This window comes from Coturnix japonica, chromosome 11 (assembly GCF_054131305.1).
Source record: "Coturnix japonica strain WE chromosome 11, WE-NBRP24, whole genome shotgun sequence".
Taxonomy (NCBI): Eukaryota; Metazoa; Chordata; class Aves; order Galliformes; family Phasianidae; genus Coturnix; species Coturnix japonica.
In genome coordinates, this window is record NC_140673.1 from 5616278 (window position 1) to 5631066 (window position 14789).

The 14789-nt window shown below is 47.4% G+C and overlaps 2 protein-coding genes across 2 annotated transcripts in view; one reads left to right on the top strand and one right to left on the bottom strand.

Moving 5' to 3' along the window:
* SOAT1 (sterol O-acyltransferase 1) overlaps positions 1–14789 on the bottom strand; it is a 43928-nt gene that overhangs the window by 19838 nt on the left and 9301 nt on the right. The gene's annotated exons all lie outside the window — the stretch shown is intronic.
* The window catches only part of ABL2 (ABL proto-oncogene 2, non-receptor tyrosine kinase), a 30464-nt gene continuing 23446 nt past the window's right edge, over positions 7772–14789 (top strand). The window contains exon 1 of the mRNA XM_015869684.3: positions 7772–8203. Coding sequence (XP_015725170.2) covers positions 8020–8203 — 184 coding nt within the window. The 5' untranslated portion in view covers positions 7772–8019. The remainder of the gene's footprint in view (positions 8204–14789) is intronic.

A 14789-nucleotide genomic window follows, 5' to 3' on the forward strand; every position in this document is an offset into this window, starting at 1 on the left:
TATGTGCAGGGTCACCAACCAGCAGCCCAGAGCCACATCCAGCCTGGCCTTGAATGCCTGCAGGGATGGGGCATCCACAGCCTCCTTGGGCAACCTGTTCCAGTGCATCACCACCCTCTGGGTGGAAAACTTCCTCCTAATATCCAACCTAAACCTCCCCTGTCTCAGTGTAAGACCATTCCCCCTTGCCCTATCACCGCCCACCCTCATAAACAGCTGTAACATGTTATTTCAAGTACGGTTTGATCGCTTCTCAATATGCCTGCACCATAGCAACTGTGTGGATGAAAATGTGTCAATGAAAGAGCTCCCTCAAGTGGTAGGAAATAGCGTTGAACGTGGGTCTCAGCGAGCAATTCCTTACAGGCACTGCAGTTGCTGCTCTTGCTGGTGTTTGGAGCAGTCAGATAAACAAGGGCGGTCCTCTCAGCAGAGGGCACTGGTCTCCTTACTCAAACATCACTCTGTGCTACTGAGCTGAAGTCACCCTTCCCAAAAGAAGCCCTGTCGGGATGCTCTGCAAGCTCAGAAATTCAATTGCTGACCTTCTGGCCGTGCCAAATTTGCATTATTTCCCCAGAGGCAAATAATTTTTCCTTTCCCTCCTCATTTTGAACGAGCCTTGTCAGTTTATCAAGTTCGTTTTTTTTGTTGTTGTTTCAGGTGGGGACGTTGTTTCTTCGAGCCTCCTAAACACCCAATCATGTACTGGATCTGTGTAGGTGTAACTACAGTATAACCCTGCTGAGCTGAACTGTGTTTCCTGCTAGTGCTTTTCTTCTTCTGTAGCATCCCAGCTTTATTTTGTCTTCAAAAGTAACATTGTGAGGCCATGGGGAAGGAATTGGGCTTCTAAGGTGCAGGGAAACTGAATGAGCTGCTGCAGTGAGAATGAATCGGCCTGGTTTTGTCTTTGAGGAAATACGTGATCTTCGAGGTCATCAAGAAGAGATCTTAGTCACTCAGGTGGTTGGGGTGCTACCTAAACTCCATGGTGAACACGATGGAGAAGCCTAGGAGCTTTGGAATGCAACCAGAAGCATCATGCTGGAAGTGGGTTTGCTTCTTCATAGTGAAAGCCCTCCAAAAACAAGAGGATGTGGGGAGAAGGAATACATGCCAAAACCACAGCCTGTTTCTCAGAGGGAAACACATATCTTCGTAAAGCCATGGAAGGCCGAGTCTCCATTGCAAACTAAGACATAAGTTATGTGTTCAGCACGAAGCATCACCTCATTGCCACTTGGTTCTAATCTCTGCAGAGAGAGCTGACATCTTCTGAAAGCAGTCCCAAGCAGAAGACGTTTCTAAATCTGTCCCACCAGCAATTTGGCTGTTTCCATGGCAGTGATGCAGCCAGGCCTGCTGCTCTCCCTTCTGCAAGAACCCTTCCCAAGCCTGACAGAGAACACCATGCATTTGTAGCTACCTTGCCAAAACCTTCCCGTTTCTTTGCTCGGGGCTGTACCCATCTGTTCCTTTTTGCTTCCTCTTCACTTTGGAAATACCTGGCCAGAGAGGAAGTCTATGCATTTGTTCTCTGTTAAAGATTCAGGCAAAGGAGGGAGTGCTGCTGGGTTTGAGGGATTGGAGATGGCAGCACCTTCCAAGTTTCCGAGCTGCCTTGGAAAGAAGTTTTGGGTGATGGTAAGGGAGAACAGGGTAGGAGCCAGGAGCAGAAACAAAGCAGAAAGAAAGAAAATCCAGATTTCTGTCTGTTCTCTCAAAAGAAGGAGGCTGAAACTTGGCATCTCTGGCCATAGCAACAAGTAGAGCAGTAAAGAATGTACAGACTTGGTACAATGCAGTGCTTTCTGAAAGAGATGACAAGCGTGAAGGAATACTTCCAAAACCCTGAATTCAGATAGATCTGTGACACAGCTGAGACTCTGGCAGCTCTCAACACTGTTTCACTGCAAGCGAAGAAATAAAATAGAGTTAGGAAGCTGGAAGAGTAGCTTTTCCTATCAGCTGAGGACCAGCAAAAATGGAAGGTTGTAATGGAACTGTACTGGGAGGCGAAGCAATATGCAGAGTTTGCTGTGTTTGATTGGCATTGGGCTGAGTTGATGTGGTTACAAAAACATCTTTGTGCTCAGCAATATTCCGTTGTTGGCCTGGTGCCTTGAGGCTTACAGGCTTTGGAAATATGGATGAGGAGATGAAAACTTGAGCTTGTTCAAAGGTTTTAAATCTGAAGATGGCAGAGCCGAGAGAGGGATTCTGAGTTCAGACATGTAGATCATGCAAGAAGAGTCCTGTCTTCACTAGCAAGTTACTATGAAATACAGTAGAAGTGTTTCTGCTGGTTCAACCCTTGCTCACACGCACAGAAAGTCTTCCTTGCCCAAAGCATTGGGAGAAACAAGAGCTGACAAACAAACCAGAGGACAGGGTAAGCCTGAGGGAGGTAACTTCATCCTTTGCCACTGCTGTTTCCCTATGTTATGCACCCAAATTAGCACCATTAGGACAATCAGCAGTGCTTACTTCCCATGGTTTGTCCTCTTGTGCTTTCCTTGTGCTGGCTCCTTGCTTTTCATTTGTGAGCCTCTTAGTTGCAAAAGGCTTCCAGCATCAGCACTAGCAATCACCCATTTCTCTGCAAATGTTCCTTACTTTGAAGATGTGCCTCCAAAGATCACATTTCTCTGCTGCCTGATGATGAGGCACCGAGTCATGGGAGAATCACTGGTGTGATGCTACTGCAGTCTATGATTTGAGGAGGAAAGCTCCAGGCTGAAAGCTTTCTGGTGGCGTTCCAAACGAGCTGTCATGAGAAGAGAATCCAACGCACAAGACCTCAGTGCTGAGGGAAAATCAGAGGGTTTCATGTGCTCAGAGGAAAAGTGCGGAACTATAAATGCTAACTCAGTAACTCCCCAGGAATGAGCGTGTGCCATGCTGGGACTGAATGCATCATTAGCAAATCCCCGAGGCACATCTCTATTTCAGACTGCACAGTGTAACAGCTCCAGGGAACGTACAGAGGCACAGAGGATGCTGATAATTTCACAGTTTCTGCTTCCCTGTGAGGCAGAAAATAGAAATGCTATGAAGCTCTTTCCCAGGAACACAAAAATAATGTTTTCCAGGGTGATCAAAAGCTGAAATAGATAGCTTTGTTTTTTGTAAACTGAGAGAAAAGGGAACAGTATAGTCTGCTGCTGTCTCTGCAAAAGAAAATCACTCAGCTGATCAGGCAAGCCCTATGGACTGAAGCAATGCAGCTGGCCCCTTGCAGAAGAGACGCTGAGGGATGCAAAGCTGGCTGAGGTGAACAGAAACCTCAGGGTCACGTACAGCCCACAGTGGATTCATAGTGTCTCAGTGTCTCCTGCAGCACAGACTATCAATGCATGTCACACGTCTGCCCTTTATGGCGAGCAACCCCTGGGAAAAAGCTTTGAGACAGATCGCTGAAGGTAATTTTGTAGTGTGACTGCATCCTGAGAAAGAAGAGACTGAAAGGGAAAGGCAGACAGCAGCCAGCCAGGCGGTCTCTGGCATGCTGAGCTCAAATTCCCCTTTCTGTCACCCTCGGGTATGAGAAAATTGAGGATGACGCAGAGAGGTAACAGACACACTCCTGTGTCCGCCAGCAGAGATGGACAAACCTGAAGGGAGACTTTAACATGCTCACAATATAATCTCTATCAGAAAGAAGATGCCTGTGTTTCAGGCTCAAATGTCTCAACTTCTCTGCATAGTTCCCATTGCACAGTAAATATCTCAGCTATATGAAATGTGCTCTCGGAGGGTATTATTTCAGGTTGGGGTATACAACACAGCCTCAGGCCTCATTCGGTGCACACTCGACAAGTTTTCTGCTCAAAAGTAAATGGAAGGAAGGTTGTCCTAAGGAGGCAAGGCTTATTCAGCTGTCCTGTGTGTTTGATGAAGGGAGTGCCTGCCCGTCTGCTCCACCTTTTACCTCCAGTCACTTTTGAATCTGATGGCTGATCTTACACAGATCAGAAGGAGGAGCAGAGGTTGCAGAAATATTCAGCTCCTGTGAGTTTTGGGAGGAATTCAGCCAGGCTAAAGGACAGTCTATTAATAGTCCGAATGGAGGAAACCTGCAGATGATCTCAACTTTTAACAGAGTAAGAACATAAGCTGGCAGTGCTCGTTGGTGCTCAGTGAGTCCAGCCTCCTGACCCAAGCACATCTAGCTCCAACGTTAGGCACAATTGCTCAGGTTTTCATTTTGGAAACCTCCCAGGTGTCAGAGGATCACAAATGTATGGAGTGCAGCTCCCACGGCTCTGCTGAGCACTTCTCAGCAAACAACTTTTCCTCTCTTCTGCAGAGGTTTCAGAAGTGGCAAAGTCTGCAACAAACCCCCACCGCGGGCAGCCCATAGGACTCAGCTTCTGCACAATATATTTAACCAGCAGCTAGTTACTTTATTCTGTGTTAGTTAATGATTAAACGTGCAAAGGCCAAACTCGGAGACGCGAGGCTTTGTATATCTCATTATTTGCTTTACCAGGAGCTACAAGGGAGGGCGTGCAGCCCTGTGTGAGTAGGAACTGCAGGCTACATATCCAGCCTGACAAGCTAATGAGAACAAGTCACTCATTAACAGAAGACTTGCTGCTAGGCAAACACACACAGCTGGGGTAGGGGAAGAATTTGGATGTGAAGTGAGACAGTCTTAAGGGTGTTTTCTTTCCATAAGATGTTTCCTACTTCTGCGAGTTTACAGTCTAACTAAAGACCACACAGAACACAGCAAGAGCCTGATCAGAGGAAGATTCTGGCTTGTGTGTTTTCTTAAAGGTTTGGTAACAAACAACTTCTAAACTTAAGTGAGGTTTGATTATAAATTACAAATTACACTGATCCCTTGGATACTGACATCTAATTCTGCATTAGAGTGCAGAATTCTGCATTAGAGGCAGGAACACAGTGCCCCTTGAAAGATGCAGCAATCGCTTACAATTCTTGTGTAACCAACTTAGAAAGCCTGGGAGGAAGAATCTACCAGGTCTTTGTAGCAGTATTTGAGACTGAACTTTAAAAACTCGCTGGCTGGCAAAGCACCGGGAGCAATGAGTGACAGCCAGAGGGGGCAAGAGAGAAGAGAGAGGTGGAGGAAGCACAAGGGGAAACAGGTATGTGAGGCAAAGAGCATGGGAAGGAAGCACTGATAAGTCTGAATTCAATTTAGTTTTAGCTGCACTTATTAAAAAAACAGGAGAAGGGTGTTTTGTCTTCTGAGATGTCTGCAAAACGGACATCTCTCACTGCTCAACAAATCAGAAACCAAAAGAATCAGGCTCCCAAATATGAACTGAAGTGGTGCTGGAACGCTGGTGGTAAAACACTCCTACTGACCCTACTGCAGACAAATGCCTAAAAGCCCCAATCTTCACCAGCACCATCAGCAATGTTGGGGCCACCTAGTGAACATCACACGATGCCTTTTGCAGCCATCCCAGGTGAGTTACAGCCACCCTGATTTCCACAACCTGTCCTGGCGTTGCAGCAGCAGCACGAAAATCCTGACACGGGATGCACACGTATCCCTTATTCTTGGGAACCCTCCAAATGCCTCAATGGGGATTAAGCTTCTGCTGTCCTGAGCGATCAACAAATGCTTCGACTAGTATTGTCCACTTCCTAAATATGGGCCAAATATTTAACAGAAACATGTTTCTCTCTGTACTTTGATACACAGAAGGTGGATGAGTTGCTTGAAGCAGATGACAGCTGTGAGTTCACGGCATGTAAAGCAGAGCACTGCTCATCCACGATTGATCTTGTGATGTTTGGAGCACTGTGGATGTGCTGCAATGCATTCTTAGTGCTTAGAAACTTCAAGAAATGGAGATCTGGCAAATATTGAAAGTCAGTTCTGAAGCGATGCTAGAAATACCACATTTCTGGTCAGGCCTATTACTGCAGCATCAATACTGCCTTTGTTCCTCGGTGCTTTTATCCCTTACTCAAACAGCTCATGAGATGGCAGATTGACTGGGAGCCCAAAGCTGCCAGGAGGGCAGTTATCTATTAGGATAGCACATGTTGCCAGCCCTCCTCAAAAGAAACGGCCTTCTGACAGATAACCTATGCCTGATACTGCGTGAGCCTGGTGACATCACAGCTGGCTATAAAAGGTAGCACTGGTACAGGTTGAAAAACCTCTTAAGAGCAGTTTGTCACCTTGGTATAATTAATAACTGTGACACTCTGTGAAGTAAATGCTTATTTGCCCATGTTCTAACAACATGGAGTGGTGTGGCTCAGTGTCACCAGTGACTCAGTCACACAGGGTCAGATTCAGTTTGGGGAGCTGCTTCTTTTAGGCAATCCAGAATGGTGGGCACCAACCAGGGCTTGGCATCCCCTGTTACCTGGAGCCAGAGGAAATGATACCATTTAAAATACATTCCAAGCAGTTGGACATTAATGCAACCCACAGTGAGCTGTTACGTGTGCGCAAGCTGCTGATACAGGGCGTGAGGGATTTCCTAAGGCCTGAGGAATAAGAGCAGCGATTAAACACAATTCTCCTTAGTGCACCTAAGCATAATAGTCTCTTGATGTTGGCATCACCTTTAGAAATGCTAATGGCCTTCTTCTGGTTAGGATCAGTGAGTAAAGAGGCACTGGGAAATAAAAGTAGCATTCCTATTGATGCGAAAGACTTGTTCTATCCTACAAAGCAACTGCAAATGGCACAAAGGAGCTGAATGTTTGTTGTCTCTCCGCAGCCTCTGTAGAACATACATTTTGTTTACGAGACAAACCATTTACAAATGCCAAACTCTGCAAATTCGAGCTGGAAGGATACCAGGAGATATCTGCACTGTGGAGTTCACCCACATCCATCAGCTCTGCACAGCAGTGCCCATCCTGCACACAACCCCTCTGCTCATCCTCTCACAGCCATGTCCACACTAGGTCCTGGCACTTAGCAGTGGGTACCCCAGACAGTCTTTGCTGTGTGTTATTTGCAAGCCTGTCCCTATTTCCTCATCTCCCCAGTGTTCCTGGTTTATTAATGCAGTGCATTAAGGCATTTCTGATTGCTTGTGCTCCTTGCTCCTATTCACTCCAGCCTGTGTCAGAGCAGGCACCCAGACTAGAACTGGGTGCAGTTCAGGTGCATCATCTGTATCAACAATCACTGTTCTCAGCAATGTGGTGAGGACACCTGGGTCTGACAGCACTGCACCTTATCCATCAAGAAACAAACGCTGCCAACATGGCTAAAACAGCAGCTAGAATAGCTGAGAGGAGCTCAGGTCTTCCAAATGGCAGCAAGCATCACTGCCTCTCAGGATGGAACCTCCTCCCTTCTGCTTTAGCTGGAAAGCCTCATGCAGGATTAGAGAGGCTGGGGTTCGTTAGCACACCAATTAGTTACAGTGCACGCTCAGCCACCTGATGACACGATGCTGCTGCCAGCAGTGCCTGTGCAGCAACACGCCCCGTGTTATTCATGTGGCCGTGCCTTCCTGCTCCTCCATGCCCTGGGTCGGGAGGGGACAAAGAGGGCAGGCCCTGGGGGTTCACCTGGGGCATTGCGAGCGATCCAAGAGGTGCACAGGGCTGGGAAGCGAACACAGGGCAGAGGGTACAGACAGGCAGAGCCCTGTCTCCACGCAGGACCTCCATAAAATCAGCCCGTGCAGTGCAAAGCAGAGCCTACTACTAACCCGCGCTGCCCAACCCCTGCGCTGTGCAGGGCACGACCCGGCCCGACACGGCCGCGACCCGGCGGCACCGCCTGCAAGGGGCGGGCGGACGGGGCGGGGGCGGCCTCCCCGGGAGGACCGGAGGCGGCCGCGGGAGCCGCTCTGTCCCCCTCTCCCGGCGCTCTGTGGTTTAAGATGGCGGCGGGGGCCGAGGGGGAGAGTCCGTGAGCGCCAGGCCGGGGCCGGCGGGGGCGGGCGGGAGCCGCCGGGCCGCCAACGGGGAGGGGAGGAGCGGGAGGAGCGGGAGGCCGCCCCGCCGGGCCGGGGAGCGGCGGCATGTGAGCGTTGGGCCGGGGCCGGCAGCGCGGCGATGGGGCAGCAGGTGGGCCGCGTCGGGGAGCCGGGAGCCGGGCTCCAGCAGCAGCCGCCGCCCCAACAGCAGCAGCAGCAGCCGAGGGGAACGCGAGGGAGCGGAGCGGGCAGGACGGCGGGACGGAGAAGGGAGACGGCCGGGAGAGCGGCCGAGGGCGGCTTCAACGTGTTCGCACAGCACGGTGAGCGGGGACGGGCGGGGCCGCGCGGGGAAGGGGCCAGAGCGCCCTAATGCACAGCGCTTTGTTGGGGCCGGGCCGGGGAGGAGCGGCGCCTCGTTAGGGCGGGGATGGCGATGGGCAGCGCTGCCACGTCCCGGGGGTGCCCGTGTAACTGCACGGGCCTGGGGTACAACACGGCACCGGGTGTGTTTACGGGGACAACCGCTCCATGTGCTTGCCAGGTGAACTTGGGCTCTCGCCTTATCGAGGGACCCGCAGCGTGTCCGTTTACATCGGTAGCTCTTGCTTTGTCAAGGTCTGTATAGCGAGGGGCTTTTTCCTATTATTGCCCGGGATGCTGCAGCTGCCATCCATCCGCGTCGCAGCTGAAGTTTATGCTTATCCCTTTCTGTCTTATCGCTGTAAACTGAAACCAGAAGTGCTGGGTACAACGTGATTCATCACTGTGATCTCTCCAAGGAGGAGCCCACAACTTCAAATCCCAATCCTTTATAACTGTGATATTCTGTTATCTTCATTTGGCAACTTACTAATACAAGACACAGTTTTTAAGAGGTGCCATAAATGGACTGCGTCAAACACCAGCACTGGGGCTATAGATGTGTGCATGTGTCTGTAACCCTGAAGAACCGAATCTGCTCTGGTGAGCATCATGGTTTGCCTTGTTATAGGGGGATGTCAGTGTCTATGGAGCAAGGCTGTTTCTGACAATACATATTTCATTTTGCTCAATAGAACGAGCAGAGCCAAAAAGATTAAGGAACGTGCAACCAGCAGCCTAAATGTAAATATCATCTGCTGTGACTGCTGATATGAAAGCATCTATCAAAACAAGAGTGCAGCACTAAATCTGCTTCTTAACTTCTCAGTGTTATCACAGCTTTGGAGTTCAGGGAGCGGCATCAACTAGAAAACCAAAACAGCTCCACGCTTGCTTGAGATGCTTGACCCACTATTATTACAGCTAAAGCGAAGGATTACTGTTTCACTGCCTCTTTCAACTATGGTATCATCGATTTGATGCTTTATCCTGTTGTATTTTTGCATTTTAGAAGGCACCTCGTGGAAAACATAAAATAGAATAACACAAATTCAGATCTCTGCTGTACATCAGCATCCTGACACCTACAACTTTAGAGACATGGTAGAAATGCTGTATAGATTGCCAAGCTTGACATAGCAGGCAAGAGTCCTGCACACACCAAACTGATTTGCAGTGCTTTGGTACCACGATGAGTGCTTGGTTCTTGTTCTCACAAGGTACGTGTGGTTCCAGCAGTGAGGGAAGCATTTCATTTTACTCAGGTTTTGGTCGCTTCAGTTACTTTTTTTGCAGGTGGCAAAGGGATACATGGCAGTCTATCATAGCTTTCACTTACTGACCTTCTCCTGGTTTACTTCACCTGGCTTCCTGCAGGCTTTCCTTGAACACTGCAGAGTTCTCCAAGACATAGAAAATCAACTGTGAATTTTGCAGTTAGGCCTTCAAAGTACTTCATGCTGTCATTCCTAGCATGTGATCTGTGACTTACAGAAGGAAGCAGTGGACCACCAAACACACTGGAGAGGAGGAGTGTGAGCTGAAACACTTGTATTCCTTTTAGTGCAGCTGCAGGGTTAACTGGATCCATAGAGACAGTCCCTCAATGGGGAGAAGCTGCAGCAAACACAAATTGCAGATGATTTTTTCCAGATTGGTTCAGCCAGGCAAGAAAAGTTCTTGGTGCTGCAGCCACAGGTCGTTTTCCTTCTGGATAAAGAGCAGGGTAGAGAACAGGAAGGTGGGCTCTCTCTTATCCTTTAGGTTGTTTGAGACGAGGGGTACAACCGCTGAGAACCAATGGCTTCCAATTGGTGTTGGTTCCTTGTATGGCCTTTAAACAGCGACACGCTCGTGTTTTCTTCTTGAAGAGCAGTGATAACCGCCTCCTGTAGCAGGGTACTCTTTGGAATGGTGTCAGATGCTTTTCATCTCTGAGAAGACTTGCTGAGTGTTGTAGAAAACAGACTGCAGGAAAATGAGATTATTTAAATCCTGGCTGGGAGGCCTTTGCTATACCTGTTAGCTGCACTGCTGCCATTGCCTTGGTGATATATTTTGGGGTAGCAAAAGGCACCGTCACACTTGAGCTTTTGATCCGACAGGCTCAGGACATTTGTTCCTTGTTTTGTTTTCTAGAGGAGGAGTTTAGCAACCTTTTACTCAGTGCATCAAGGTCAAGCAAGATAAGCCTATACTTTTAAAAATAAAATTATCATTAAAGCTCCCCTAAGGCAGTTGGAGTGCTGTGCCACATGATAAAAATGGCCTAAAATAGGAAGAAGCACAAATAAGTGTCCCTTTGAAATCCAGCGAAACCGAAGGGTTGGATGCAGGAAAATGGAAAGAGGGAGAGAAAATAGGGTCAGTTTAACAACTGCACTTTGTGGGCCTCCTAAAATGCTCTTTATTTTTCGTCCCAGTGAAAAGCAGTGAGCTTGGGCCAGAGCTCCTTGCCCGCAGACTTTCCTGTCAGTAAATGCCCTATGCAGATGGAATATAATCACTGTATTCAGTGCCTGACTCTTTGTACTGTAAATCAGAAATCTTGTGGGACCATACAGTATAAATAACTCTTAACTAATTATTTGGGGAATAAAGCATAGCTCAGCTAAGTGTCTGGAGGAAAGTCTCCTGCAGAATGGAAATTACAGGCTTCTCCTTCCCTGCTGCACTGTTCTCCATGACAGCAGAGTTACTCCTGCAGATTCTGTTGGATACTCATTTTCATACCTTAAGTTGTGCTTCACAAGTGAGAGGACAACGTCAGCTCAGAAGGGACAGAGTGATACAGAGCACAGATCCATTTCAATTCCTGACGTACATTACATGTATTTCTCAGGTACTGTTCACATACACAGCTGAAGGTGAGGCTGAAATGAAGTTGCTGACAAACACAGTGATCAGAACTATCTCAAAAAGCAGATCTGTGGTTTCTCAGCTCTCCGCATGCAGCAGATGGCGCGGTACAAGTTGTTCTAGCAATATTTCACAAACTATTGCTTGTAAGTGCAATGTTTGGCACATTAAAAATGTGTATGTTTTTCCCCCTCGTAATAAGGACACAGCCAAGTGAACAAATCAGTGGCGAGTGGCTCTGTGAGCTATTGGGCACAAAAGTAAGTTGTCACAAGCGGCTTCAATCATCTTTTTTAATCAAGCTGAACTGACAGCTCCTGTAATTAAAAGAAGGTTGGACTGTCTCCTGGTGACGCTGCAGCAGGGCTGTCTGCAGGAAGATCCTGCTGCTAATTACAGATTCTGGGACAGCAGGCTTGAAGTCATGTTTTCACTGGCATTCTGAAAAAGTGACCTGTTCTGTGACCCACTTGCTTCAGCACATATCAGGTTCCTACAGCAAAGCCTGTCCTTGCTCTGATCCAATCATACTTTCTAGATCTTACTTTATAAATACAGCTAGATAATTGTTAGCGTGGTTTATTCTAGCCCATTCCTCTTAGTTGTCACAACTTCATGTTAGCTGTCTTCTCAATGCTGCTGACAGCTGACTAGTTCACGCTCCTAAGATACTACACAGAAATCCAACTAATATAAACCAAATAGCAGCATTTTATGCCCACTCTGGTAGGGATATGTGTGCAAGATTCTGGAAGCTGTACAGACAAGGCTGCTCAGTGACTTGTCAAACTCATTTTCACCTGCTTGTGTTTCAAGAAAGCCAAGGATGGATGAGAGCAGAGCAAAGCCCCACCTGGGTTATAACTGCTTCAGAATCTGAGGCCTGGAACCACTGCTTGCCAAATGGTTTGTTCTTACAGCACTATGTAATCAGGAGTGATGCAGGGCTTGCTAGCTGTGGTGTGAATGGGTTCTTGATTGGTTTTGCAGGTCAGTCTGCAAATAGGCATTCAGGTTCCTTGCTAACAGCATTCAGAAGAGCATTTACTGATGAAGAAACAATCCCCAGGGCTGGTTGGACCACCAGCAGCCTGTCATTCCTCAGCAGAGAAACACAAGTTTGTGCCAAGCTGGTAACACAGTTGAATTCTTGGGCCTGATTTTTTTCTGTCACTGTTACATCATTATCACTGGCATCTGTCTGGCTTTGTGGTCATGAAATACATTGTTTGATTTTAAAGACTGATCTCTGTATTACCCAGAGATTGTTCTCAGTAGAATGAGTGAGTGTTAGAAAACCATTGAGGCTTCCTGTTGGTAACGCTACAAACCACAACAACAAAGCTTAGTTATATCACCAGTGTCTGCTTAGGAAGTTTCCCGTGCTTTGTGGTCTTTATAGGAAGACACAGGCATCTTCCGCTATGGCTGCTTATTGGGTGCACATTAACTCTTGATGCAGGCAGCCTTTTAATGCTCTACCTTTTCATCATGGGAAGGGGACACAACAATGATCAGAAATGCTTCACCAAGAACTGGCCTGATTTTGTGTCTGTATTTTGTGGTGGGTTGGGTTTTTTAAGGGTTATTTCAGTGTTTTCCCTACAATTGAGTTTTTCCCATTTCTTTCCTCCCACCCTCCTGCCCAAACCCATAACAGTGTCTTCATCCACAAACATTCTGCATTTGTGGCCCTGTGCACACCTGGCCTATTTCTCCTTCCTTCTTGTTATAATTCCAATAACAAAGCACTGAGTTTTCATCTGTACTGTTCTTGTTTCCCTTTGTCTCAAGTAGAGCATACAGAAACAAAAGAGGAAAAAAATCTGCTTACCTTCAGAAGGCCTCAAGTAGACACAAATCTCCAGCAAGATGCTCTTACCACCACTGCCAACCCTTAAATGAGGGCTGGGCAGGGGTGGATCCTGGCTCCATCCCTTTGGTCACTCAGGTACATTGCAAACACCTGAGCTCCCCTGGGTTGGCCCTGCCTTCCATCAGGTGCTCCATCACTGCTTCAGGCCATGACTTAGCATTACTGCCATACCCAAGTTCAGTTAGGCACTGACCTTTCTGACCTCAACCCTACACAGCCCTAGCAGCTTCCTTACAATCATCCCATGGTACCTGTCTCTGTTTCCACTGCCTGTGCATTTCCTTTCTGCTCTCCACTTTGACCAGCAGGTCCCAATTCAGCCACACCAGGTTCTTGCCTTCCTTTCCTGAGCTCCTCCACCTGGGGATGGAGAACTCTTGTGCCCTAAGGAAAGCTTCCTTAAAGCTTCATTTTTGCACACTGGAGATATGATCTCAGCTGTTCAGCTTTAGGAATAATGCTTTAAACTTCTCTTTTTTCCTCAGTATTATTTCAAAGCCTGTGCTGCCCTGGCTTCATTTTGCTAACCAGCAGTGCCACAGAGTTAACAAGGCTGTTCAGTCCTCCTGCTGCAGCTCAGAAACGTGGGGGAGGCTGTGCAACTGATAAGAATATCCATTTTGTGTTGCTGTTTAGAAAACCAAAGAGCAGAAGGTATATCTGAAATGTATTAAATGATGGGAGGAGTCTGGAGGAACGATTGAGTTAAAAGGCCCTGAGGGGATTTCCAAAGAAATCATTTTAAAGTGTAATTTCTGGTCCGGAGACCTCATGTATCACAGCTTTCCAATCAGTGAGACTGTGATGATTGTTCAGGAATAAATGAAGTCTTTGTTTTTGCAGACTTTTAAAGAACTGGTACAAGTGATGTCATCTGGGAAGAGTGAACTGAACTCTTCAGAGACACGTGAATAGCATCCGAGATCTTTTGGAGCGGTCTGTGGCATGGATTTCTTCCCCCATTAAGTGACTGGGTCCAGCAGAGCTCAGGGTTACGCTGCTCCGAGCTGGGCTCGCTGCTCATTTCATGCAGCTTCTTACACACACCGACTTTAATTGTAAGGCTTTCTTTATGTCCAGTACAAGAGGGAGAGAAACTGTACCCTTTGTCTCTGAGCTGAATTGCAGTTCCCCTTCTATAACTATCTTCTCCATTATTAGAGAATGAAGGCTGTGGTACAGGCAGGACCTGGATCAGCTGCTGGGAGCCTTTCTTTGATCACTTGGTGATGGCACTCAGTTCCTGTTTAGTTTCAGACCTGCTTTCTTCACTGGCTGGATTGGCATCAAGCAGTGGTGAGCTGTATGGTTTGTACAGTAACCTGCATGAGAAACAAGGGGCTGCTCACTGCAGCTCAGCAGAATCCGTGCTGTGCCTTCTGACCAAGTAGATAGATATTTCTCCTCTATCTTTTTCTCTGTTTGTTATTATTATTTTATTTTTTTTTTCAGACAGTGAGAGTTGTAGAGCCTGGGAAGGGACCAGCAGTGTTTTTGTAACTGATAGCAGCATGAAAGCTGTGCTCTGTCCCAATTACCCAGTGAAGCACAGCAGAATACTTCCCCACTAATCATAAGCTCTGTGCCTGTTACTCGGTACTATATTTGTTGGTTTTACTCAGTAGTTATTTGTGGCTGGTTTTAAAATCTCAAGAGTAAACAGAGAAAGCAGAGGTACCACGTCAGATTAAAAAGGCTTTGTCTGGGGGAGATCCTTAGAATAAGTAAGGAAATGGTATATTGTGTCTTCTCAAGAAGCTCTGTTGGTATCAAGGTTTCCATCGCTCTGTATGAAATGAGCTGGTTGTTCT